Source organism: Oncorhynchus kisutch, linkage group LG6 (genome assembly GCF_002021735.2).
Source record: "Oncorhynchus kisutch isolate 150728-3 linkage group LG6, Okis_V2, whole genome shotgun sequence".
In the NCBI taxonomy this organism is placed as follows: domain Eukaryota; kingdom Metazoa; phylum Chordata; class Actinopteri; order Salmoniformes; family Salmonidae; genus Oncorhynchus; species Oncorhynchus kisutch.
The window spans coordinates 22,191,627-22,218,026 of NC_034179.2; the positions used below are offsets into that span (position 1 = coordinate 22,191,627).

Genomic DNA, 26,400 nt, shown 5'->3' on the forward strand with positions numbered 1-26,400 from the left:
TTTCCTCCCAAGCAACGCTCATGCAACATACTTGCTTGTAATTTACATTTGATAAAGTAACCTGACAGTCTATTGATAGTTTTTTATGGAATGTAAAATCATGAAACGCTTGAATTTCGTCCCAGTACAGGTCTGCCTTATAGGGAGTGATGAAGAGAACCATTACATCTATGTGAACGCATCACCCCAGAATACACACATAATCTGACCCATACACACCCACACCTTGTGACTGGCCAGACAGAAGCCCGCCACTTTCACAAAATCTTTCCTATCAGATGCTGTTTAGTCTTCAAGACGTGTCACTGTGAGATGAGATCACAGACTGTGTCTCAATTGCTTCCTGGCATATCTCATGTTGGGACCACTGTGTGGAAGTTCTGCAGTCTAAGGCTAACGTCATAGACTTCACTTGAGCACAGGCTGCGAGAATACTTATTTTTAATTTGCTCACAAAACTTAAAATGGACAAAACTATTAAAGTGACTCAGATTTGACAAAAGACATTCATTTTAAAATCTCACAGTAGTCTACAAGAATACTGCAGGGCAATTTTAACACACAAGTTAAGTTAATTCATTCTCAACACAAAAAATATATATTTAAGTTATTCAAAGTCGAACATTTGTGCAGACAGTTATTTTTCAGTGGCAGCAATAAGCTTCCGTAACTTCTGAACACGTGTACAAATAAATAATAAATAAAATATAATAGAAAGTTGTCCTCAGAACAGTGCATTTGTGTATGCAAATGTCCTACTTTTGCACATTTGGTTCTTTATGGTCCTTAGTTCATGTCTGATCTGTGACAGGAGCTCCTTGAAATTCTTCAGAACCACACAACCATAGACCTTCTGTTGGAATACGTTTTGGGAGGGGTGTATTGACGTCGGTCCGTCTACAGGTTCAAGTGGGATGGGCAGGTTTGGAAAGAGAGTTTGGTAAATGCAGTTTATTTGGTTGGCCAGACCACTAGTGCGGTACTGGGCAGTGGTGAGGTTGTTTAGCAGGGGGCTAGAGGGTGGCTGTAAGTCCCTCTGTTGCTCAGTGACTCTCTTCAGGTGTGGTAGGAAAACCTTACAGTGGGAGTAGATGCTCAGCATCCGCTCTGAGGGGTCCAGGCCAGAGATGTTTGGGTCAGGAACAATGTTGATTGGCATCTGGCAGAACAGCTCTGACAGGTCTCCTTGACTGGCCTTCTGGAGATCAGGAAGTTGTTGGAAGCACAAGTATAATGCGTTATGATTTGTCAATAATGTAGCTTTAAAGCAGTTTTACATTTCCCATTAGACTGTGGACAATGTATGCATGTTACACTAGGCTATAATTCTGGATAAATGTTATGGCATTGATTTTCTACTTACATATATTTTTAAGAGGTCCACAGATTCCATATGTATGAGTCTGGTTAGCTTGGAACTTCTTTGTATGTGACTCTCACATTGTTGGTTTCTACATGCTATTCCAGCATTCATTGAATCAATGGCAGCCACCAGTAACAGGGAGAGCAATGCTGAGAAGCAAGATATAACACAATTTGAAATCTACGTCTGCATTGCTTGCTCTTTGGGGTTTTAGGCTGGGTTTCTGTTTAAGCATTTTCTGACAACTTAGATAAATAGATGTGATTTGACGCCAACACCTCTATCACATACACTTAATCATGCTACCTTAGCAGTGTTACATGAAAATCTAAATTCTAAATATGAAGTTCTGAAATAGATATGTTGTGATAAGTAGCTGTGGTAACGGTTACAAAATGTAAAATGTATACATGAGCAAAGGACCCAAAAGTTGAGTGTACATATACAGATGTGGGATCTTAATTTGATCGCTTTTTTGTTGCTGAGAATTTGTTTCAACCCCTGTTGTATCAAACTGGCTCAAATTGAAGATCCTACATCTGTACTAAGCTTGCACCTGTGCACTGAGTACAGTCATTCATGCACAAAAACAAAAATCAATATGCAATTATGTGCACAGCATCATACATTCAAAGTCTGCTTATTGATGTTCTATAAATACTGAAGACATTACAGCAAAGTAAAGTATAGTATGCAGATGGTTTAATTTACAATTAGAGAATATGAAATATAGTTATCTTGGTTGTATAATGTAATTGTACTTACTTCTTGCTGCTTGTGATATGGACAGCTGAGGATACATATTCTTTACATGACCACTCATCTCTCATACAGTGACATAGGCTAAGTGTCAGACACAAACTAGTCATGATCACTCCCCTGAAAAACCTTTTAAAAGACTGAAACCACACATTTGTCATTGGAGGAAATGACGTGCTCGGCTCTCTTTGTGAAGCAACCCAATTTCCCCAGAATTTCTTTTTTCAGACATGAATTATTTTCTCTGATGTCAAATCTAAATGAATACCAGATCTATCTACAACAAATATGCATTGCAGGTGTATTCAGTTGTGTATATTGAGCACATACATTTACAAACAGCATAACTGTCAATGGATTATACTATTTGAGGTACTGTAAATGCTGAGTTAACAAATATTAATTTAATAACCTATGCATATGTGAGGTTGTTTGTCATTTGTTTTATATCAGTTACAAAAGGTCAACCCACTATGACACAATTCATTGTAGATAGTACTGTCGCCACCTAGAGTAAGTGGTTGTGAGGTTTTACAGTAAATCGATGCATGCAGTGTGGCAATCTGAGTTTGGGTATCATACAATGATACATTGTTGATTACCTTGTAGTTACACACAGAATGTGCATATGGAGTATCGAATACTGTAAAGCTGTGCTCTTGTCAATAGAGGAAACAAAACAGAGTGAGCGCACAGTGGTTGCTTACGTCAGTTAAGACCATTTTCAGGTTCATGCGAAACCCTTGCATGTGGCCTTACGGGAAGCTGTCAACGCACAGGAAGAGTTTCTCAACAGGAGACTTTCACCAGTGCGTAAAAGACAGAGTAAAGAATGGGTCAGAGTCACCAAATTAGGCCATGAGACAACATTTCCACATCTTGATTGTTAGAGGAGCCCGGGGTTGGTTATCACAGTGCTTATTACTCAAAATCTAGGAGGGGTATTTGGTATTAATTAGGATCCCAATTAGCTGCTGCAAAAGCATCAGATACTCTTCCTGGGGTCCACATGAAATAATACATAGTACAGAACATTATTAGTGGAGGACTGAAATACATACATTTAAAATGTCACACACAACTTATATATCAGTACAAACAGTGCATTCGGAAAGTATTCAGACCCCTTAACGTTACAGCCTTATTCTAAATGGATAAAATCGTTTTTTTCCCCTCATCAATCTACACACAATACCCCAAAACGACAAGGCAAAAACAGGTTTTTAGAATTATTTGCAAATTTATAAAAAATAAAAAAATAGAAATACCTTAAGTATTCAGACCCTTTGCTATGAGACTCAAAATTGAGCTCATATGCATCCTGTTTCCATTGATCATCCTTGAGATGTTTCTACAACTTGGTTGGAGTCCACCTGTGGTAAATTCAATTGATTGGACATGATTTGGAAAGGCACACACCTGTCTGTAATAAGATCCCACAGTTGACAGTGCATGTCAGAGCAAAAACCAAGCCATGAGGTTGAAGGAATTGTCCATTGAGCTCCGAGACAGGATTGTGTCGAGGCACAGATCTGGGGAAAGGTATCAAAACATTTCTGCAGCATTGAAGGTCCCCAAGAACACAGTGGCCTCCATCATTCTTAAATGGAAGAAGTTTGGAACCACCAAGATTCTTCCTAGATCTGTCCGCACGGCCAAACTGAGAGCAATCTGGGGAGAAGTGCCATGGTCAGGGAGGTAACCAGAACCAAATGGTGACTCCAGAGTTCCTCTATGGAGATGGGAGAAGCTTCCAGAAAGACAACCGTCTCTGTAGCATTCCACCAATCAGGCCTTTATGGATGACTGGCCAGACGGAAGCCACTCCTCAGTAAAAGGCACATGACAGCCAGCTTGGAGTTTGTCAAAAGGCACCTAAAGAACTCTCAGACCATGAGAAACCAGATTATCTGGTCTGATCAACCAAGACTGAACTATTTTGGCCTGGATACCAAGCGTCAAGCCTGGATACCAAGCGTCAAGTCTGGAGGAAACCTGGCACCATCCCTACGATGAAGCTTGGTGATGGCAGCATCATGCAGTGGGGATGTTTTTCAGCAGCAGGGACTGAGAGACTAGTCAGGATCGAGGGAAAGATGAATGGAGCAAAGTACAGAGAGATCCTTGATGAAAACCTTCTCCAGAGTGCTCAGGACCTCAGACCGGGGTGAAGGTTCACCTTCCCAACAGGACAATGACCCTAAGTACACAGCCAAAACAACGCAGGAGTGGCTTCGGGACAAATCTCTGAATGTCCTTGAGTGGCCCAGCCAGAGGCCGGACTTGAACCTGATCGGACATCTCTGGGGAGACCAGAAAATAGCTGTGCAGTGACACTCCCCATCCAACCTGACAGAGCTTGAGAGGATCTGCAGAGTAGAATGGGAGAAACTCCCCAAATACCGGTGTGCCAAGCTTGTAGCGTCATACCCAAGAAGACTCGATGCTGTAATCGCTGCCAAAGGTGTTTAAACAAAGTACTGAGTAAAGGGTCTGAATACTGATTAGAAATACTATTTTCCTTTTTGCGTTATCATTATGGGGTAGATTTGAGGGAATCATTTTTAAAAAATCCATTTTAGAATAAGGTTGTAACATAACAAAATGTGGAAAAAGTCAAGTGGTTTGACGACGAAAAGTCGTCAGCTTCAGAAAATGTAGTATTTTTTTCACTCAACTTTTAACCTAAATGCAAAAACACAGTGATCTTTTTCGTAGATTTCATATTGAATTCACATTAGTTGACAACTCAACCAAATCTAAATCAAAACTAGATGTTGAACTGTTCTCTGTTCCCAATGGGCAGTGACTTAACAGGAACCAGGATTGAGATGGGGACCCATTTTATCCTCATAGAGTATCTTATTTCAACATGGAGTTATGAGCCATAAATATTAATAAATAAATAGTTTTGGAAGCTATACTGGTGCTGAAAAATACACAAAGTGACAACTAATCCCTGTCTCTTCTACCTGTAGTGTCGGTCTCTTTCCCCTTCACCAAACCAAGCCACACCTCGAAGGCTGTTCGAGTTTATTTTGTCAGGAAACTCCTTATAGGTAAATCTATTTCAGAGAGACCCTTTTTTCATCAGATGAGGACTGTCCAATTACTTATCAGATTGTTCTTTATAGCCAATAAAAAAATCATGCTTCTCCATTATCAACCACAATCCCCAAATATTTGAATGAACCAACCATGACCCAAACAATTATGAATTTTCAGTGATGACATTTGTGAAATGAATCACCAAAGTGGGACATGTACTGAAAACAGTCATTTATTTTTGAGAGACATTTTGCTCACTGATGACATAATGTAAGAATGATGCATGTTGCTTCATTTCTGCTTGACTCAGACTTTGAAGTCTGTGGGGTGTCATAATCACCTAACAATGCCGTCAGGGGTACGCCAAATAAAATGTGGCTCACATTTTCAAACAGGGGGGGGGGGGGTTTCTCTCCTGACTAGCCTCGTTTCACTGCCAAAAATTAAACCTAGTGTTCAGCGAAATAACAACACAATGTCAAATACAGGTAGCCTAGTCAAATAATTAACATCCAATCACGTCAACCGTTACTCTCTCGCGGGAATTCCACTAACGGACCATATGTAGCCAAATGTAGCTGCTGCTCATTCCGTTTGCTTGAAAATTGATGAATGGTTAAAAAAAAGTAAGGCCCGCGTCCAAAGAGACACATACCAGCTCTACTACCAGTAGGTGTAGGTGTAGTACTCCTAGTACCAGCAGTACTACACCTGCACCTGTCGACGACACAAGTTCTTCTGCTTCCACGAGCACATCCAATGCTAGTATCAGTAATTCTACATTTGTTGTTAGCCCAGCTAGCATGCACACTGACAGTTGTGAATCTAATGCAGCCGAAGAGCTACTTACTGCCCCCTTACCCGGGAAAGCACCGAACAACAGACAGAGTTGGACCATCGAAAGGTGCTTATATGATGAGAACTACATTGATTTGAGGTTCACTTACACTACCGTTCAAAAGTTTGGGGTCACTTATGAAGGTCCTTGTTTCTGAAAGAAAATCACTTTTTTTGTCCATTTTAAAATAACATAAAATTGATCAGAAACTAGCTGTAGCTGGAAACGGCAGATTTTTTATGGAATATCTACATAGGCGTACAGAGGCCTATTTATCAGCAACCAGTACTCCTGTGTTCCAATGGCACGTTGTGTTAGCTAATCCAAGTTTATCACAGACAGAGATGCAAAGAAAAAGCCATATCTCAGACTGGCCAATAAAAAGAAAAGATTAAGATGGGCAAAAGAACACAGACAATGGACAGAGGAACTCCCGGAGTCGCCTCTTCACTGTTGACGTTGAGACTGGTGTTTTGCGGGTACTATTTAAGGAAGCTGCCAGTTGAGGACTTGTGAGGCGTCTGTTTCTCAAACTAGACACTCTAATGTACTTGTCCTCTTGCTCAGTTGTGCACCGGGGCCTCCCACTCCTCTTTCTATTCTGGTTAGGGCCAGTTTGCGCTGTTCTGTGAAGGGAGTAGTACACAGTGTTGTATGAGATATTTTGTTTCTTGCAATTTCTCGCATCTAATAGCCTTCATTTCTCAGAACAAGAATAGACTGACGAGTTTCAGAAGATAGCTCTTTGTTTTGAGACTGTAAAAAAAACACAAATGCTGATGCTCCAGATCCTCAACTAGTTTAAAGAGGGACATTTTTATTGCTTCTTTAACCAGGACAACAGTTTTCAGCTGTGCTAACATAATTGCAAAAGGGTTTTCTAATAATCAATTAGCCTTTTTAAAATGATTAACTTGGATTAGCTAACACAACGTGGCATTCGGAACACAGGAGTGATGGTTGCTGATAATGGGCCTATGTAGATATTGTAGATATTCCAGCTACAATAGTCATTTACAACATTAACATTGTCTACACTGTGTTTCTGATCAATTTGATGTTATTTTAATGGACAAAAAAAGTAGCTTTTCTTTCAAAAACAAGGACATTTCTAAGTGACCCCAAACTTTTGAAAGGTAGTGTATACAGTGCCTTGTGAAAGTATTCGGCCCCCTTGAACTTTTGCGACCTTTTGCCACATTTCAGGCTTCAAACATAAAGATATAATACTGTATTTTTTTTTGTGAAGAATCAACAACAAGTGGGACACAATCATGAAGTGGAATGACATTTATTGGATATTTCAAACTTTTTTAACAAATCAAAAACTGAAAAATTGGGCGTGCAAAATTATTCAGCCCCCTTAAGTTAATACTTTGTAGCGCCACCTTTTGCTGCGATTACAGCTGTAAGTCGCTTGGGGTATTTCTCTATCAGTTTTGCACATCGAGAGACTGACATTTTTTCCCATTCCTCCTTGCAAAACAGCTCGAGCTCAGTGAGGTTGGATGGAGAGCATTTGTGAACAGCAGTTTTCAGTTCTTTCCACAGATTCTCGATTGGATTCAGGTCTGGACTTTGACTTGGCCATTCTTTGACTTGGCCATTCACCTGGACATGTTTATTTTTGAACCATTCCATTGTAGATTTTGCTTTATGTTTTGGATCATTGTCTTGTTGGAAGACAAATCTCCGTCCCAGTCTCAGGTCTTTTGCAGACTCCATCAGGTTTTCTTCCAGAATGGTCCTGTATTTGGCTCCATCCATCTTCCCATCAATTTTAACCATCTTCCCTGTCCCTGCTGAAGAAAAGCAGGCCCAAACCATGATGCTGCCACCACCATGTTTGACAGTGGGGATGGTGTGTTCAGGGTGATGAGCTGTGTTGCTTTTACACCAAACATAACGTTTTGCATTGTTGCCAAAAAGTTCAATTTTGGTTTCATCTGACCAGAGCACCTTCTTCCACATGTTTGGTGTGTCTCCCAGGTGGCTTGTGGCAAACTTTAAACGACACTTTTTATGGATATCTTTAAGAAATGGCTTTCTTCTTGCCACTCTTCCATAAAGGCCAGATTTGTGCAATATACGACTGATTGTTGTCCTATGGACAGAGTCTCCCACCTCAGCTGTAGATCTCTGCAGTTCATCCAGAGTGATCATGGGCCTCTTGGCTGCATCTCTGATCAGTTTAGAGGGACGAAGGTTTAGAGGGACGGCCAGGTCTTGGTAGATTTGCAGTGGTCTGATACTCCTTCCATTTCAATATTATCGCTTGCACAGTGCTCCTTGGGATGTTTAAGCTTGGGAAATCTTTTTTGTATCCAAATCCGGCTTTAAACTTCTTCACAACAGTATCTCGGACCTGCCTGGTGTGTTCCTTGTTCTTCATGATGCTCTCTGCACTTTTAACGGACCTCTGAGACTATCACAGTGCAGGTGCATTTATACGGAGACTTGATTACACACAGGTGGATTGTATTTATCATCATTAGTCATTTAGGTCAACATTGGATCATTCAGAGATCCTCACTGAACTTCTGGAGAGAGTTTGCTGCACTGAAAGTAAAGGGGCTGAATAATTTTGCACGCCCAATTTTTCAGTTTTTGATTTGTTAAAAAAGTTTGAAATATCCAATAAATGTCGTTCCACTTCATGATTGTGTCCCACTTGTCGTTGATTCTTCACAAAAAAATACAGTTTTATATCTTTATGTTTGAAGCCTGAAATGTGGCAAAAGGTCGCAAAGTTCAAGGGGGCCGAATACTTTCGCAAGGCACTGTATTTGGAGTAGTGCCTTTCCTCAGCCACGGTGTGTTATATGTGTAAAAGTACTATCTCACAAGTCGATGAAACCTTCACTCATGCGCAGACATATAGAAGCAAAACAAACCAATTTGAAAAATAAGCCACAGGATTTTTTTGTTGCAATAATTAAGATTGCTTTTGAGTAGTAAGACATGTATAAAAGCAACATTAATACCATTAATGAGAAGGGGCTAGAAGCGTCTTATATGGTGAGTTACCGAGTGGCAAGGACAGGCAAGCCCCATACTATTGTGGAGGACTTAATTCTTCCTGCTGCCGCGGATATGGCTGGGACAATTCTGGAGGAACTATAGACAATGCCCTCATCAAACCACACTGCTTCAGTGACATGGCAGTAGATGTTTTGAAACAATTACTGCTTCGCTTAAAAGCCAGTGAATTCTATGCGTTACAGCTGGATGAGTCAACAGATGTGGCGGGCCTGGCACAGCTCCTGGTATACGTCTGTTACGTTTATGGGGGGTCAATTAAGCAAACCACTTGAAACCAGGACAACAGGATAGAATATTTTGGACAGCTTTGTGACATCAAATGGACTTTGGTGGTCAAGATGTGTCAGTATCTGTACTGATGGCACAAAAGCCATGACAGTGAGACATAGTGGAGTGGTAATGCGCGTGCAAGCAGTTGCTCCCGACGCCACTTGGGTACACTGTACATCCACAAGAGGCTCTTGCTGCCAAGGGAATGTCTGACAGCTTGAAAGACGTTTTGGACAATACAAGTGAAAATGGTTAACTGTGTTATTAAAGCAAGGCCCCTGAACTCTCATGTATTTTCTGCACTATGCAACTATACGGGCAAACATGTAATGCTTTTACAACATACAGAATCGCACTGGTTATCAAGGGGCAAAGTATTGACATGTTTTTTCTAATTGAGAGACGAGCTTAAAGTTTTTACTGACCATCATTTTCACTTGTCTGGCAGCTTGTATGATGACAAGTTCTCACACAACTGGCCTGTCTGGGTGATGTTTTTTCTCACTCAATGATCTGAATCTAGGATTACAGGGATTCTCTGCAACTATATTCAATGTGCGGGACAAAATTGAGACTATGATTAAGAAGTTGGAGCTCTTCTCTCTCTGCATTAACAAGGACAACACACACGTCTTTCCATCATTGTATGATTTTTTTGTGTTCGAATGAACTCAAGCTTACAGACAATGTCAAATGTGATATAGCGAAGCACCTGAACGAGTTGTTTGCGCAATAGACAGGTACTTTCCCGAAACGGATGACACAAACAACTGGTTTCGTTATACCTTTCATGCCCTGCCTCTAGTCCACTTACCGATATCTGAACAAGAGAGCCTCATCGAAATTGCAACAAGGGGTTCTGTGAAAATTGTAATTTAATCAGAAGCCACTGCCAGATTTCTAGATTGGGCTGCGCTCAGAGTATCCTGCCTTGGCAAATCGCGCTGTTAAGACACAGATGCCCTTTGCAACCACGTACCTATGTGAGAGTGGATTCTCGGCCCTCACTAGCATGAAAACTAAATACAGGCACAGACTGTGTGGAAAATTGTTTAAAAATTTGATTTGATTTGAAATGATTTAAGACTGAGACTCTCCAATACAACCCAACATTGCAGAGTTATGTGCATCCTTTCAAGCACACCCTTCTCATTAACCTGGGATGAGTTATTCACAATCTTTGGTGAACAAATAAGGTTTTATATGTAAGATGATTCAATAAAGAGCAAAATGATTGATTATTATTATTTGTGCCCGGGTGCTATAAGAGCTCTTTGTCACTTCCCACGAGCCAGGTTGTGACAAAAACTCACACTCATTGTTATGTTTAAATGTATCATATAGTATGTGTGTGGCAGGCTTACAATTATGGCAAAAAAACAACATTTGAGAGTGTGCTGACCTTGACGCTAGAGGGGGTATGCAGCTGGAGGTTGAATGTTTGAAGGGGTACAGGACTATAAAAAGTTTGAACCACTGACCTACACCATTACTTTTTAGGAACCAGGATTGAGATGTCATTTATAACATGACATCTCAATCCTGGTTCCTGTTAAGTCACTGCCCGCTGGGCACAGATGTCAGTTCAACATCTAGTTTTGATATATATTTGGTTGAGTTGTCAACTAATATGAATTCAATGTGAAACCTACGAAAAATATCACTGTCATTGTGTTTAGGTTTGGTGAAAAAAATACTACATTTCCTTACAAATCCAATCAGTTTTCCCCATTGATTCAACATCATCACATTGAATTTTTGTTGTCGGAATGATGTGGAAACAATGTTGATTGAACCAGTTTTTGCCCAGTGTGTGTGTTACGTGAGAATGCATTTACTTATGTACACTCATTCCCTTTAATGATTATCATCCACATGTCCCCATTTCAACTCAGCAATGTTTTTGGAGGTGAGCATTTTATTCTGATTTACATCAGCAGGGACTCTAGTTCTATCAGATGACTGACTGCTTGAGAAAAGTGAGGGGGAACTCATACGACCACATCCCTGTCAGCACAACTCAGGTAAGTGTAAAGTGCCTCCACCACAACTCCTCTACCCTTCATCCCAGGGTACTTTCCATTTGGCCAACGTTTAAAAGGCTGCTGCTGATACCACAGCCAGTCAACACTTCGAGGAACTTACAGTTGAATTCTTGCCAGTGAATACAGACTTGAAGCCAGTGAGAATGTCCCTCCCCTACAGCCAGATCAAAAGAGATGCACAGTCTGCATGGTAAATGGTAGACCACAGGGCATCGAGGAAACACAGGAAGCACTGCCGTGTAACTTCCTTCACCAACATATCACACAGCACTGTGGGAACTATGGAGTGTCCCTTCTAGTGAACCTGACATGCTATTATTATTTTTTGTATTTCTTGTGACTCCTTACAGTATGCGGTTGTTCTGGTCAATAACACTTTGTCATGTCCGGGTGTATACTGTATATAACGAATATGGTAACAATACAGGAAAGAATCAAATAATTGCACATTCATGCACTGAAATTGGATGCAGGATGTTGATGCAGTCATCATGTTTCAAGAGAATCTCTTTTATTTTGTCTGTGCCACACAGGAAATGCTGCATGGCTTAGTTTAGGAAAGTCCCCTTTATTCTAGCTAAATACATATTTCTTTATAACTGAAGTCCACATAAACACTTTGGTTCATAACAGGTTTAAACCATTTTCAACCAACCCAGAGAAAATAGCATATGGATCTTAACCATTTGTCAACAAAAGTTACAATCTGAAAAACCTTCCAAACTCAAAATATTTTGCTTTCAAAGGAGTAATTTACAGCAAATCATTCCAAAAATGAGGCCTACTAAATAACTTTGACACTTGAATTCTTGCAAGGAGCCATAAGTCTGGGGGTATCAACAATGCCATACTGGGTTGTTCACATTGAAAATATTAGTTGTTTATTCATGTATTTTGAATTCCATAGTTAGTTCTCTTGCATTTGTGTCAGATATTATACCATTCTCAATCTCACTTGCCCAGCCCACCACTATGAAGAGCATGATTTCCATCACGTATCAATGTATAGGGAACAGGAGAGTTTGGAGGCAACTGTCAAAATACCAGGGTTGCATTCAAGAAATCTTTTGAAACTGTTCACCCTGGACACTTTGAAATAGTTTGTAACATCAATAGACAGACATTCAATCTGGTCTTCTGTCTGTGTCACAGGATCACAAAGGCTGATGGTGATAGTAGAAATCAAGTCACTGTAATGGACACATTGTGCAACCTTATGTGCAATAACAACCGTGAACACTGCAAAACATTGTACATCTGGTAGCTAAACAGCTATGACTTGAATGCAACCCAGAACAAAGCAACCACCTGCCAGACATCTTTAAAAAATATGTATTTACAGTAATTCTGTGATACCATTAAACTGTTTTTATACAATCTGATAAGTCTGCAGTGATTCATTTTCAGTATGTTGATCTACTGTATTACCATGTCAGTTTAATTGTGACAAAAAAAAAACATTCCCAATTATAATGTGAAGTTCCTTCATCAAGTAATCGACCAAATCTTCTGTATCTCCTAGTTAGGTTCTCAAATACAAATATTTATACCAAAAGTTATACAGCACAATTCTCACCATTTCCTTTACAATACCTTTGATTAGTGAACATTAAATGATTCACAAATTGGAATGGAACAAACAATGGTGTTGGCCGTGCTAAACAAACATGAAAGAACGACAAATGAAAACCGCTTCATAGGCACAACTTAAATAAAGGCATTTGTGAAATTGTCATATCTAATATGGCGCTTATGTTCAGTATCAATAGGCATTAAAACAAAAATGCTATGACCACTTATTTACAAACGGCTAAAATCTCTTGACAGATTCATGCTTTACTTCACAACCTGAATGTGTCTTTAAAGTGCATGCAACAATAAGCAGTTTTACTGAGTTGAATCATTGTGATAAAATACACACCTTGATCAAACTGATGCCAATAAATCCTAAATACTGAACAATGGAACATAAATATCGTAATTGTTTAAAAAAGTGAAGGACTATATTCTTTAGCTCAATATGGAATTAAGTAAAAGCTCTCCATAAAACTGCGTACATACATCTGACACCGTCCCCATACCCTCTTTTTAGCTCACAGTATTCACATCCAGTATTATTCACATTCTCTGAGAAGAAAGATGAAGCAGCTAAACATCACGGTGTAGTCCGCAGCTCACATTCCACAATGCCCCTCCATGTGACATACGCATTAAGCATTATATGAACATGGTTAATACTTAAACATATCAAAGTGCTCATTTTTACTAAAATTTCCTGAATTTTATACCAAAAGGAGCTGTGACGGCATGGAGGAAAGAGTCCGTTCTTATTTTTGATAAGCATTAGTTTCTTGGTTTGTCTTGTGTTTTGAATTAATCTTGTTTTATTTTCCCCCTTTTTTAAATTGCACAAAAGTAGTTCCCCTGGCACATGACAGCACTATGCTGTGATGTGGTATCTAAAAGACTAGAGAGAGAAAAAGAGAGAGAGAGAGAGTTATCCAGCATTGTCACTGTGGAGGTTGACGATGGTCAAGTCGACAGTGAAACCGTGCAAGCACGTGTCTACACCATACACCAGAAGCGAAGAGTCCTCCACACACACATCCATTTTCATCTGTCGTCCTCCTTGGGGAAGTCCAGTGATCCTAAGCTCCCAAACCCCAGCTTAGTGCTCTCTGCATCAAAAGCGTCCATCTCCCTCTCTTGCCGTTCAAACAGGTGCTTGATCCTTTCAGTGCGTTCCTTCTGAAGTGAGGCCAGCTCCTCTTCAATCTGAATCCACAATTGTTGAATATTAAACAATAAAATAAGTGAAGTGGTCAGTTTAAAGAGTCTGTGTTACTTATAAAATAATCAAAACATACCTTTTGTTCCAGGTGGGCCCTGCGTAAGGAGACTTCCTGCTCCAGCTTCTGCAGCTCCCGCTCGTGTTGGGCTTCTGTCTGGGCCTTGGTCTTGTTCTGGTAGGCATCCAGGAGCTCCATCTCCTGCTGCAGCTGCTGCTTCAATGCCTGGCACTCTCCTTGCTGCTCCTCCTCCAGACGCATCTGGAGGACCACAGAGACGAGAGCGGTTAAAAATGCATGTAAGTAAAGTAGCCTTGCACGAGCTGGAACAACTCATAGGCGCAAAAGCTTATCTCCTGTTTCTGTAGCGTGAGGCAGCTTGATGTGCAAATACACCACTGGGCAGGACACTAGTCTATCGCAGGGCCTTAACCCAATCCACCTCCTTAATGCTGAGTGACAAGCAGACTCATCAGGGCAAAAAAATGTGTCCTTCGGTATGACTCGGCCGGGGATCGACCTTCCCATCTCAAGTCGGACACTCTAACCACAAGGCCACCGAGTTGGCAAAAAATGTAATGCATGTACCAGCAGAGATTGTGTGATTGTTTGGAGGTTCAGGGTAAGTCCCCTTACCGCTTGTGAGGCCATCATCTCGTTGATGCTCTGCTCGTACTGCTCGGCCAGCACGGCGAGCTTGCGTGTCTGCTCCTCCTTCAGTGACTTTAGGATGGCTTTGTGCTCGCTCTTAGGAGAGACCTCAAGCTGATGGTTCCTCAGGGATTTGTACTGCTTGTTCTGCACCTTACACGTGTCCTGGAACTGTTTCTTGATCTGCATCTCCAACATCTCCAGAAGGACAAATGGAAAGAAAAATTGTAAGAAATATACAGTAAGAAACAATAATTTTGCCAGTTTTGGGTGCCGGCTGAGCTTCAGTCTGACCAGGGGTACAACTTTAACTAAAGGGTCTTTGCCTAGATGTACAGGCACACAATGATTTGTCATTGGCTCTTACTAAACCAAATTTACAGTGCACCAGCTGCAGTATAGATTCTATGCACCTTGAGGTTCCGGGGCTGCTGTCTCTGCTCTAGGGCGTGCTTCCTGTGCAGCTCTCTCTGCCGCCGGCCGTTGTACTCCTCCTGGTTCTCCAACTCGGTCTGGTGCTGCAGGCGGATCAGCTCAACACGGAGCCTCTGCAGTGTCTGCAGCTGCCTGCGCTCCAGCTCCTGAGTGGACTCGTCCTGTCGGATCATCAGGGCCTGCTCCATCTCCTTCTGGGTCTTCTTCTTATTCAGCTCCTGGGACGGGACATATTCTTCATCTTTCCATTTCATTTTAAATATACAGTTCTTCAGATTTGTACAGTGCAAATTAGGCCATTTAACAAAAGAGGTTTGAGATTATTATTTTACCAGGAACTATGAGGCAAAGTTGAAGAAAGCAATCATACAACAGACTGATAAAGAAGGGATATAAAAGCACACATCTATCAGCATCATGGACCCTGCATGTTCCTGTTAGCTAACTAAATCTCAGAGAGCAACTGTACCTCTCTCATTTGCTCGTGTTCAAATTCGTGCCTCCTGACCAGTGTCCTGCGTTTCATGGCCCGGCAACCTCTGTCATAGACCAGCCTCTGCTGGTCAAGGAGATGGGCCTCATCATCAGCCTGTGAGCGCTGCACCGTCTCCTTGTGCCTGGACAGACGCTCCTGCTTCTCCTCCTTGGGTGTACTGGGGTCCTCATTCATCTCCTGCAACACCCAGACAAGAACCAGGGCTTAGTGGGTCATGGGGCGGCAGGGTAGCCTAGTGGTTCAAATCCCCGAGCTGACAAGGTACAAATCTGTCATTCTGCCCCTGAACAGGCAGTTAACCCACTGTTCCTAGGCCATCATTGAAAATAAGAATTTGTTCTTAACTGACTTGCCTAGTTATATAAAGGTAAAAAAAAATATTTAAAAATGTAATGGAGAAAATGAATGGAATGCATGGAAAATGCAAACAATTTCACACAAACAAAGAGGAAACATTTGTTAATGATTCATACATTTACCTCTTTGATCTTCTCTTTACAGAGCCTGTACTCTCTCTTCTGGTTGTCTAAGAAGGTGGTCAGCTCCTTCTTTTGCTGGGCAATGATCTGTTGCTGGATCCTCTTCTCCTCTGCTGTAGCTGCCTTTAACTGTACGGGAACATATTAAATGTTCCAGAATTAAAGGTTTATCACCTCACTTCGATGTTCTGTAGAAAATTCTGACATTATGCTGAAAGGGCAAAATTCTAAGGATGCTATCTAATCAAGGAGTTTGAACATATTCAGTTTACACCTCATTCATACCAATCAGGACCTACTGTCCTACCAGGCGACAGTACATCATTCACCTCTTTGTCTGTGTGAATGGCATGCCGTTTGGCCAGTCTCTCGAGTTCTATGTAAGTGTTGTTGGCGTGGGTCTCCACTTCTTTCTGCAACCGGAGCCTAAGCTCATCCATCTCCGCCTTCAGCCTGTTCTCCAGGGCGATCAGCTGCTTCTGGTGCTGCCGCCGCATGCGCTTATAACCAGACATCTGCTCCCGCAGCTCAGAGTCCTGCTCATGCTCCTGGATCTACCTGGTGACCTGGACACAGGGGTCAGGGGTCGGAGGCCACAGAGAGAACGGTCAGGGGTGAAAAGCAAGAGGGCCTGTGAAGGAAGACAACTGTAAAATTAAAATGTACTGTATCGTTCAACATGGACGAGTATCCTAGTCATACTCAGTAATAGACCTTAAAATACAGTAGAACAATGTCCTTTGTGAATCTGAAACATAACTTAACATGTTTTAGTCTTTGCAAGAATACCTTAAATGGAATAGAGTCCTCACAAGGACTATATACAGTACACCTAAAGCTAACTAGTATTTATTTGGTTCTATGTATTTGCTCTTACTCTAGAGAGTATTCTCTGAATTTCACCCTTGATGTAGTATAACTAAATTAATTCCAGAATATATCAAATATAATCTGCGTTCTAGTCCATTACATGTAAACTTCAATCAATTATAACTAAAGATGGCCTCTATGACCACCTATCACAAATCCTGTCATAAATTTGACACATAAAACACACACGCAAAGGCACATGCACACACAATCGCACACCATTGTTAATTGGTGGACATTCCTGGGGATTATTAGCTACAGTATCTGTGGAAAGCATTTTCCAGGACAGGAAATAATGCACACTGTTCCTCTTCACTGATTGATCATTGCTGCTTGGCTCAGATGTCATGCTAGTAACATAGCACATGCATCATCAATTATGGTTGCTACATACATGAACATAAAGAGGGTGCCTTGAACGTCAATGTGGTGTTCCTCATGCTAATATATCTGTCACGTACATACTGTATATGTAGCCACAAATGGAGCGGTATGAGCCTGGTTTGCAGGCCTACAATTGAATGGTAAAGGTACAGCTTGTAAATAAATAACAAAAACACTTGAAATCATGACAAACCGATAGCGAAAGAGATTTGATAGAAATCCAAACGATTACACACATATAAAAGCACAGGCATAGGGGGAAAACGGAGGCTTGAAAAAATGACACTTATTTACGGGATCCGGTTGCCATGACTACAGATGTGCAGCTGAAAGGACGGAGATCCTTTCAGCTGCACATCTGTAGTCATGGCATCTGTAGTCATATGCAAACAGCGGGGAGAGGGAGCCTGCCTACCAAAGATGCTGATGATTTGATGGTGGCAAAGCATTCACAGATCTTGCAGTCGAGAGCCCGGCTCTTGTGAGAAGAAGTAGGCCGCAGCTCTGGCCTGGCGTCCCTGTGCACAGCCTCATCCCTCACGCAAGCATGGTCCTGCAGGGGGGGAGGAAAAGGAGGAGAGAGAGGGGGTGGGCGCTTCCCAGGCCCTCTGTGCTCGCTGTTGCTGCTGCTATCGCTGCCGTGTCTCCCAGCATCCAGCACACATCCTGCTTTAAATGCATCCTTCCCCTGCGTGGTCCCTCGCTACTGCCTGCAGCTCCTCGCTAGAAATGAACAGGACATCGCAAAGTGATAGCGGGCCCCGCCAGGAAGGCAGCAGCTGAAGGCAGTCCTTGTCTCTGGCGTCTCCACTTCCTGAGGAGGAGGAACCAAATGGATCCGGTGGGAAAGGGTGAAATATACAACGCCTATAACATACAATCAGGGCAAAAAGAAGAGGAGGGAAATTATAAAGAGAGATTGTTGCATTCCTCCCGAACTCAAAATCAAATAAAAAGATTATGGGCAGTATTCCTTTTCTTGTATTCCCATGATGACATGAAATGTTAGGTGATCTGTGAAACAATGTAAATCAAACAGAGATCCATCCAAGGCATATTTCCCCTATGACGATACTAATCAGCTAGATATTTATTATATATTCCAATTCATTTTCAGTCAAAATACATTGTGCTCTTTCTTAGATGGTTGTTTCTAGTGCCTTCTATTGATCTCTCCAGCTCTTTCACGAGCCATCTTTCACACTCCCACTTTTTTTTTTAAAGAGACACTGCAATGTTTCACATACTTGATGGAAGCTGTACAACGATTCTTTAAATTAATTATATGGTGTGGCTTCCTTAATTTAATAGAATGTTGTTGATTCTTGGTACAGATTTGTAAACATTTCTGAATAAACAACAAGGTCATTATAAAAGTCATACAATAGTAGTATTGTAAAAACTACTTCAAACGAATACTAGTTCAAAGGACTGTCTATAGGTAACCTGCTGTACAGAACTTGATTAACCTTTACAATAACTTTCATGAATAAGCCATTATAAATGTTTATATGTGTTTTGTAAATTACTATGCATGCCATAATTGCTTCTGAATTGTAATTATGTTTATACATGCTTAAAATGTTTACAAATAATGGCATTGTAATTCATTAATAGGTACGCTGTTTGTAAATATGTATATTATTTGTTAAAGCTGCAATATGTAACCTTTTGGGCAACCTGACCAAATTCACATAGAAATTTGAGTTATACAGTGCATTCGGAAAGTATTCCGATTCCTTGACTTTTTCCACATTGTGTTACGTTAGCCTTATTCTCATCATTCTACACACAATACGCTATAATGACAAACTAAAAACAACCATTTTTGGAAATTGTAGCAAATGTATTTAAAAAAAAGCTAATACCACATTTACAGAAGTATTCAGACCCTTTAGTCAGTACCTTGTTGAAGCACTTGGCAGCGAATACAGCCTCAAGTCTTCTTGGGTATGAGAGGGAGATTCTCCCATTCTACTCTGCAGATCCTCTCAACCTTTGTCAGGTTGGATGGGGAGCGTCACTGCACAGTTATTTTCAGGTATCTCCAGAGATGTTAGATTGGGTTCAATTCCAGGCTCTGTCTGGGCAACTCAATGACATTCAGAGACTTGTCCCGAAGCCACTCCTGTGTTGTCTTGGCTATGTGCTTAGAGTTGTTGTCTGTTGGAAGGTGAACCTTCGCCCCAGTCTGAGATCCTGAGCTCTCTGGAGCAGGTTTTCATCAAGGAAATCTCTGTGCTTTGCTCTGTTCATCTTCCCCTCGATCCTGACTAGACGAGTCTGAATACTTATAAGGTACAGTGGTAAGAAAAAGTATGTGAACCCTTTGTAAATACCTGGATTTTGCCATAAATCGGTCATAAAATGTGTTCTGATCTTTATCTAGGTTACAACAATAAACCAACAGTCTGCTTAAAATAATAACACACAAACCTGTATTTTCTTCTGTTGAAGCCATTCTGTTGTTGATTTACTTCTGTGTTTTGGGTTGTTGTTCTGTTGCATCACCCAACTTCTGTTACACTTCAATTGGTGGACAGCCTAACATTCTCTTGCAAAATGTCTTGATAAACTTGGGGATTCATTTTTCTGTCGATGATAGCAAGCTGTCCAGCAAAGCAGCCCCAAACTATGATGCTCCATCCACGATGGAGTTTTTCCATGAGTTTTTGATGTTTGTGTGCTGTGCCTTTTTTTCTCCTCACATAGTGTTATGTGTTCCTTCCAAACGACTCAACTTTAGTTTCATATATCCACAGAATATTTTGCGTATTTTTTACGTATTGTAGACTCGTCAACAGAGATGTTGGCATGTTCCAGAGATTTCTATGTCTTTAGCTGACACGCCAGGATTCTTCTTAACCTCATTGAGCCTTCCCTAGGAGTGGCATTTTGAGCCTGTAATCAAACCCACAAATGCTGATGCTCCAGATACTCAACTAGTCTAAAGAAGGCCAGTGTCATTGCTTCTTTAAATCAGACCAAACAGTTTTCGCCCAATTTTTCAGTTTTTGATTTGTTAAAAAAGTTTGAAATATCCAATAAATGTCGTTCCACTTCATGATTGTGTCCCACTTGTTGTTGATTGTTCACAAAAAAATACAGTTTTATATCTTTATGTTTGAAGCCTGAAATGTGGCAAAAGGTCGCAAAAGTTCAAGGGGGCCGAATACATAGCATATATATATATATATATATATATAGCCCAGTGCTTTCTGTGGTGGTGGGGCAGCCAGCAGAAAATACGAAGTGTAGGGGTTGGTAATGTTCTCTAGTCGCATTGTGATTGGCTCAGTGTTCTGTCACTCATGGGGGCACTACGTCACCGCAAAATCTACGGGGAGAGCTCCAAAATTCAAGACCCTTGGTTGCTGCCATAGAGTTACATTAGAAATGCCCATCCATGAATGCTTAGTCATTGACCACAGATAAAATCACATATCTACAGTAGCTTTGATTGGACTGATCATGTCAACATCATACTTTCAAAATCTTAGCTAGCAAGCTGTCAGTCATCATCATGAATCAAGTCGACAATCAACTTGCAAATCCTTTTCAGTCCTTGTCATATGAAGAGAAATTATAGATAAAACATGCCGGTGCTCATCGGCCATTGAACATAAACATTACACAACAAGTTGGAAATCGCAAATTCAACGATGAGTGGTTTGGAAGGAATCAGTGGCTAACTCCAAGCATTGTAAAGCAATCACTAGCAGCACAATTCAGTGGAGTGGATGTGTGGTCCAAGTCTGAGTTTTAAGGGTCTCTTTTCCAAGCTTTAAAGGATAAACATTCAACATTGGCCATTCTGTCAATCCAGCATGACTTCTGCCACTTCCAAAGCAAATGGAAACTTGGAACTGGGAAATCTCAGACTTCAGTGAGTTCAAGACAAGTGTGAATTCCAAGTCGGGAACTCGGTCCTCTTTCAAGAGCTCCTACCTGAAGATCACAAACGTCATGATTCAACCTTATTGTTCCCAGTTGTCTTGAAAGCACCATAAATTCACAGAATGCCGGACTTCGATGACAATGCATGATGACAACATTTGCCCTAGAAGGACCACCGCGCCACCTTCCTGTTCAAATGAGCACAGCACAACAAGGTGAGTCCAATAATGTATTGTATGCTGCTGCATAAATTATGTCATTTGCCAGGGAGATATGTATACTGTAGCTAAGAAATGAATACAAAGTGTATGTTGTGTAGTAAACTGTTAGTAGCCCATATGACTCACCCAAATAATTTGGTCCCTTTTCCCCTACTGTTCTGACTTGGTGGTGCACATGTAGCATATAGCCTGTTTTAGAGAAATGTCATCATAAAATATTGTAAAACCTTTGTCTGCTTTTTAAAATTAATTAATTAAAACTTTATTTAACAAGGCAAGTCAGTTAAGAACAAGTTCTTATTTATAATGACGGCCTACCAAAAGGCTTCCTGCAGGGACGGGGGCTTGGAATAAAAAATAAATACAATATAAATATAGGACAAAACACACATCACAACAAGAGAGACAACACAGCACTACATAACGAGAATTAACTGTTTCGCTGCCAGACCAGGCTCCTCTGATAGCCATGTGTAGCAGTGATAAGGTGTTGGGATTGCTGTTGGGACAGCATTATGTAGGCCCTAACAGTTTGTGGACACCGTTTGTCATCATTATAGTCCAATTAATGTTTTGTTTAGTGTTGTGTAGTGGCTTTGCTGGCATGCCCCACCAAGATTTACATGCTAAAATCGCGACTGCAGCTGTATGACCCAGTGTGGTTGCATAAATCTAGCATGAGATTTAAATGGAGTTCTTATGGCTCAAATAAAATGTATTCATATAGCCCTTCTTACATCAGCTGATTTTTTAAAACCTTTATTTAACTAGGCAAGTCAGTTAAGAACAAATTCTTATTTTCAATGACAGCCTAGGAACAATGGGTTAACTGTCTGTTCAGGGGCAGAATGACAGATTTGTAACTTGTCAGCTCGGGGGTTATGAACTTGCAACCTTCCAGGTACTAGGCCAACGCTCTAACCACTAGGCTACCCTGCCACTATGCTACTTTGATATCTCAAAGTGCTGTACATAAACCCAGCCTAAAACCCCAAACAGCAACCAATGCAGGTGTAGAAGCACAGTGGCTAGGAAAAACTCCCTAGAAGGGCAAAAACCTAGGAAGAAACCTATAGAGGAACCAGACTATGAGGGGTGGCCAGTCCTCTTCTGGCTGTGCCGGGTGGAGATTATAACAGAACGTGGCCAAGCTGTTCAAATGTTCATAAATGACCAGCATGGTCAAATAATAATAATCACAGTAGTTGTCAAGGGTGCAGCAAGTCAGCACCTCAGGAGTAAATGTCAGTTGGCTTTTCATAGCCGATCATTACGAGTATCTCTACCACTCCTGCTATCTCTAGAGAGTTGAAAACAGCAGGTCTGGGACAGGTAGCACGTCCGGTGAATCAAATCAAATCAAAATCAAATCAAATTTATTTATATAGCCCTTCGTACATCAGCTGATATCTCAAAGTGCTGTACAGAAACCCAGCCTAAAACCCCAAACAGCAAGCAATGCAGGTGGAGAAGCACAGTGGCTAGGAAAAACTCCCTAGAAAGGCCAATACCTAGGAAGAAACCTAGAGAGGAACCAGGCTATGTGGGGTGGCCAGTCCTCTTCTGGCTGTGCCGGGTGGAGATTATAACAGAACATGGTCAAGATGTTCAATGTTCATAAATGACCAGCATGGTCGAATAATAATAAGGCAGAACAGTTGAAACTAGAGCAGCAGCACAGTCAGGTGGAAGTTGAAACTGGAGCAGCAGCATGGCCAGGTAGACTGGGGACAGCAAGGAGTCATCATGTCAGGTAGTCCTGGGGCATGGTCCTAGGGCTCAGGTCAGTTGAAACTGGAACAGCAGCATGGCCAGGTGGACTGGGGACAGCAAGGAGTCATCATGTCAGGTAGTCCTGGGGCATGGTCCTAGGGCTCAGGTCCTCCGAGAGAGAGAAAGAAAGAGAGAAGGAGAGAATTAGAGAACGCACACTTAGATTCACACAGGACACCGAATAGGACAGGAGAAGTACTCCAGATATAACAAACTGACCCCAGCCCCCCGACACATAAACTACTGCAGCATAAATACTGGAGGCTGAGACAGGTCAGGGTTCCATAGCCGCAGGCAGAACAATTGAAAGTGGAGCAGCAGCATGGCCAGGTGGACTGGGGACAGCAAGGAGTCATCATGCCAGGTAGTCCTGAGGCATGGTCCTAGGGCTCCGGTCCTCCGAGAGAGAGAAAGAAAGAGAGAATTAGAGAGAGCATACTTAAATTCACACAGGACACCAGATAAGACAGGAGAAGTACTCCAGATATAACAAACTGGCCCTAGCCCCCCGACACATAAACTACTGCAGCATAAATACTGGAGGCTGAGACAGGAGGGGTCAGGAGACACTGTGGCCCCATCCGCTGATACCCCCGGACAGGGCCAAACAGGAAGGATATAACCCCACCCACTTTGCCAAGCACAGCCCCACACCACTAGTGGGATATCTTCAACCACCAACTTACCATCCTGGGACAAGGCCGAGTATAGCCCACAAAGATCTCCGCCACGGCACAACCCAGTCAGGAAGATCACGTCAGTGACTCAACCCACTCAAGTGACGCACTCCTCCTAGGGACGGCATGAAAGAGCACCAGTAAGCCAGTGACTCAGCCCCTGTAATAGGGTTAGAGGCAGAGAATCCCAGTGGAGAGAGGGGAACTGGCCAGGTAGAGACAGCAAGGGCGGTTCGTTGCTCCAGAGCCTTTCCGTTCACCTTCACACTCCTGGGCCAGACTACACTCAATCATATGACCCACTGAAGAGATGAGTCTTCAGTAAAGACTTAAAGGTTGAGTCCGAGTCTGCGTCTCTCACATGGGTAGGCAGGCCATTCCATAAAAATGGAGCGCTATAGGAGAAAGCCCTGCCTCCAGCTGTTTGTTTAGAAATTCTAGGGACAATTAGGAGGCCTGCGTCTTGTGACCGTAGCGTACGTGTAGGTATGTACGGCAGGACCAAATCTGAAAGATAGGTAGGAGCAAGCCCATGTAATGCTTTGTAGGTTAGCAGTAAAACCTTGAAATCAGCCCTTGCCTTGACAGGAAGCCAGTGTAGGGAGGCTAGCACTGGAGTAATATGATTTTTAAAAATGTGGTTCTAGTCAGGATTCTAGCAGGCGTATTTAGCACCAACTGAAGTTTATTTAGTGCTTTATCCGGGTAGCCGGAAAGTAGAGCATTGCAGTAGTCTAACCTAGAAGTAACAAAAGCATGGATAAATTTTTCTGCATCATTTTTGGACAGCAAGTTTCTGATTTTTGCAATGTTACGTAGATGGAAAAAAGCTGTCCTTGAAACAGTCTTGATATGTTCGTCAAAAGAGAGATCAGGGTCCAGAGTAACACCGAGGTCCTTTACAGTTTTATTAGAGACGACTGTACAACCATCAAGATTAATTGTCAGATTCAACAGAAGATCTCTTTGATTCTTGGGACCTAGAACAAGCATCTCTGTTTTGTCCGAGTTTAAAGTAGAAAGTTTGCAGCCATCCACTTCCTTATGTCTGAAACACAGGCTTCTAGTGAGGGCAATTTTGGGGCCTCACCATGTTTCATTGAAATGTACAGCTGTGTGTCATCCGCATAGCAGTGAAAGTTAACATTATGTTTTCAAATGACATCTCCAAGAGGTCAAATATACAGTGAAAACAATAGTGGTCCGAAAATGGAACCTTGAGGAACACCGAAATTTACAGCTGATTTGTCAGAGGATCATTGTACCAGAAACTTAGAACCTATCACTGACCATGGATGAAGGTGTACTACAAGATCAAGCATTTTCTGGAGAGTGTTAAAAGAACTGGCTAACATGAAATAAGACTTTGCAAAATGCAAAGCAAATTTTGCCATGGCTGAGGCGAGGAAGAAGGTGATTGAGGAAAAGAGGGTATCTCTTCTGCAAGAGAAAAATGACTTGCAACTCCAAGTAGCATCTTTGAGTGAGCCTTTCTCATAGAACACAATCATTAGCTGAGGAACATTTCAAAATGTTTTAAAGATACCGTTGCATCAATTCATTGATATTGTGTCATTAAATAAACTGTACATGTACTCTTGTTACGACAGCAGGAATCTGAGAATCTCACAGATGCTGAGGAGAGATGTGAGGGACTATTCAAGAGTATGATCCAGCTTGAGGCCAAACTCAAAAGAGACAACGGAGAGACTGGAGGATGAGGAGGAAATTAATGTTGAGCTGACTACCAAGAAGAAGAAGCTGGAGGATGAGTGCTCCGAGCTCAAGAAAGACATTGGTGACTTAGAGCTCACTCTGGCTAAAGTGGAGAAGAAACATGGAACAGAAAACAAGGTATGACATAATAGATTATATTGTTTCATTGTAAATTTAACCTGCTTATGTGAATGGAATGATGAAAATTACATTTTGATTTGGTATCAACACAGTTCGACTCTCATTCACTTGAACCAGGTTAAAAATCTGACAGAGGAAATGGCCTCTCAAGATGAGAGCATTGGCAAGCTAACCAAGGAGAAAAAGCCCTCCAAGAGGCACATCCACAGACCCTGGTGGATCTCCAGGCAGAGGACGACAAAGTTAACACTGACTAAATCCAGGACCAAGCTTGATCAAATAACTGCAATAAAACCATCTCAGAATTGCATTTAACAAATATGTTCTCTTTTTTTAATTGTATTTATTTATTTATTTCACCTTTATTTAACCAGGTAGGCTAGTTGAGAACAAGTTCTCATTTGCAACTGCGACCTGGCCAAGATAAAGCATAGCAGTGTGAACAGACAACACAGAGTTACACATGGAGTAAACAATTAACAAGTCAATAACACAGTAGAGAAAAA

At 41.5% G+C, this 26,400-nt stretch overlaps 3 protein-coding genes across 7 annotated transcripts in view; 1 reads left to right on the plus strand and 2 right to left on the minus strand.

Moving 5' to 3' along the window:
* The window catches only part of LOC109892506 (calcineurin B homologous protein 3), a 32,176-nt gene extending 15,783 nt beyond the window's left edge, over nt 1–16,393 (plus strand). The window contains exons 9-11 of one of the 2 annotated variants that reach the window (XM_031826401.1): nt 11,258–11,344; nt 14,245–14,453; nt 16,238–16,393. In XM_031826401.1, the coding sequence (XP_031682261.1) occupies nt 11,258–11,282 (25 nt within the window). In that variant the 3' untranslated portion in view covers nt 11,283–11,344; nt 14,245–14,453; nt 16,238–16,393. Of the gene's footprint in view, nt 1–11,257; nt 11,345–12,517; nt 12,627–14,244; nt 14,454–16,237 lie in introns of those variants that run through there. The other variant, XM_031826402.1, reaches the window with a different exon arrangement.
* Nucleotides 425–2,239, minus strand: LOC109892076 (uncharacterized). 2 transcript variants are annotated; one of them, XM_020484495.2, is made up of 3 exons: nt 2,129–2,239; nt 1,364–1,512; nt 425–1,195 (listed from the first exon to the last, which is right to left on the minus strand). In XM_020484495.2, the coding sequence occupies exons 1-3, from the start codon at nt 2,184–2,186 to the stop codon at nt 725–727; spliced, it is 678 nt and encodes a 225-aa protein (XP_020340084.1). In that variant the 5' UTR covers nt 2,187–2,239; the 3' UTR covers nt 425–724. The 2 variants fall into 2 exon arrangements, with proteins under 2 accessions (XP_020340084.1, XP_020340085.1); XM_020484496.2 differs by having other exon boundaries at nt 425–1,198.
* On the minus strand, nt 11,855–18,666 carry LOC109892517 (serine/threonine-protein kinase TAO3). 3 transcript variants are annotated; one of them, XM_020485102.2, is made up of 8 exons: nt 17,885–18,666; nt 16,545–16,781; nt 16,216–16,344; nt 15,710–15,913; nt 15,219–15,458; nt 14,791–15,003; nt 14,233–14,415; nt 11,855–14,140 (listed from the first exon to the last, which is right to left on the minus strand). In XM_020485102.2, exons 2-8 carry the CDS (start codon nt 16,728–16,730, stop codon nt 13,979–13,981), a joined length of 1,317 nt encoding a protein of 438 aa, XP_020340691.1. In that variant the 5' UTR covers nt 16,731–16,781; nt 17,885–18,666; the 3' UTR covers nt 11,855–13,978. The 3 variants fall into 3 exon arrangements, with proteins under 3 accessions (XP_020340691.1, XP_020340693.1, XP_020340694.1); XM_020485104.2 differs by having other exon boundaries at nt 16,545–16,846; nt 17,885–18,664; XM_020485105.2 differs by lacking the exon at nt 17,885–18,666 and having other exon boundaries at nt 16,545–17,742.
* Nucleotides 18,667–26,400: the final 7,734 nt, after the last annotated feature.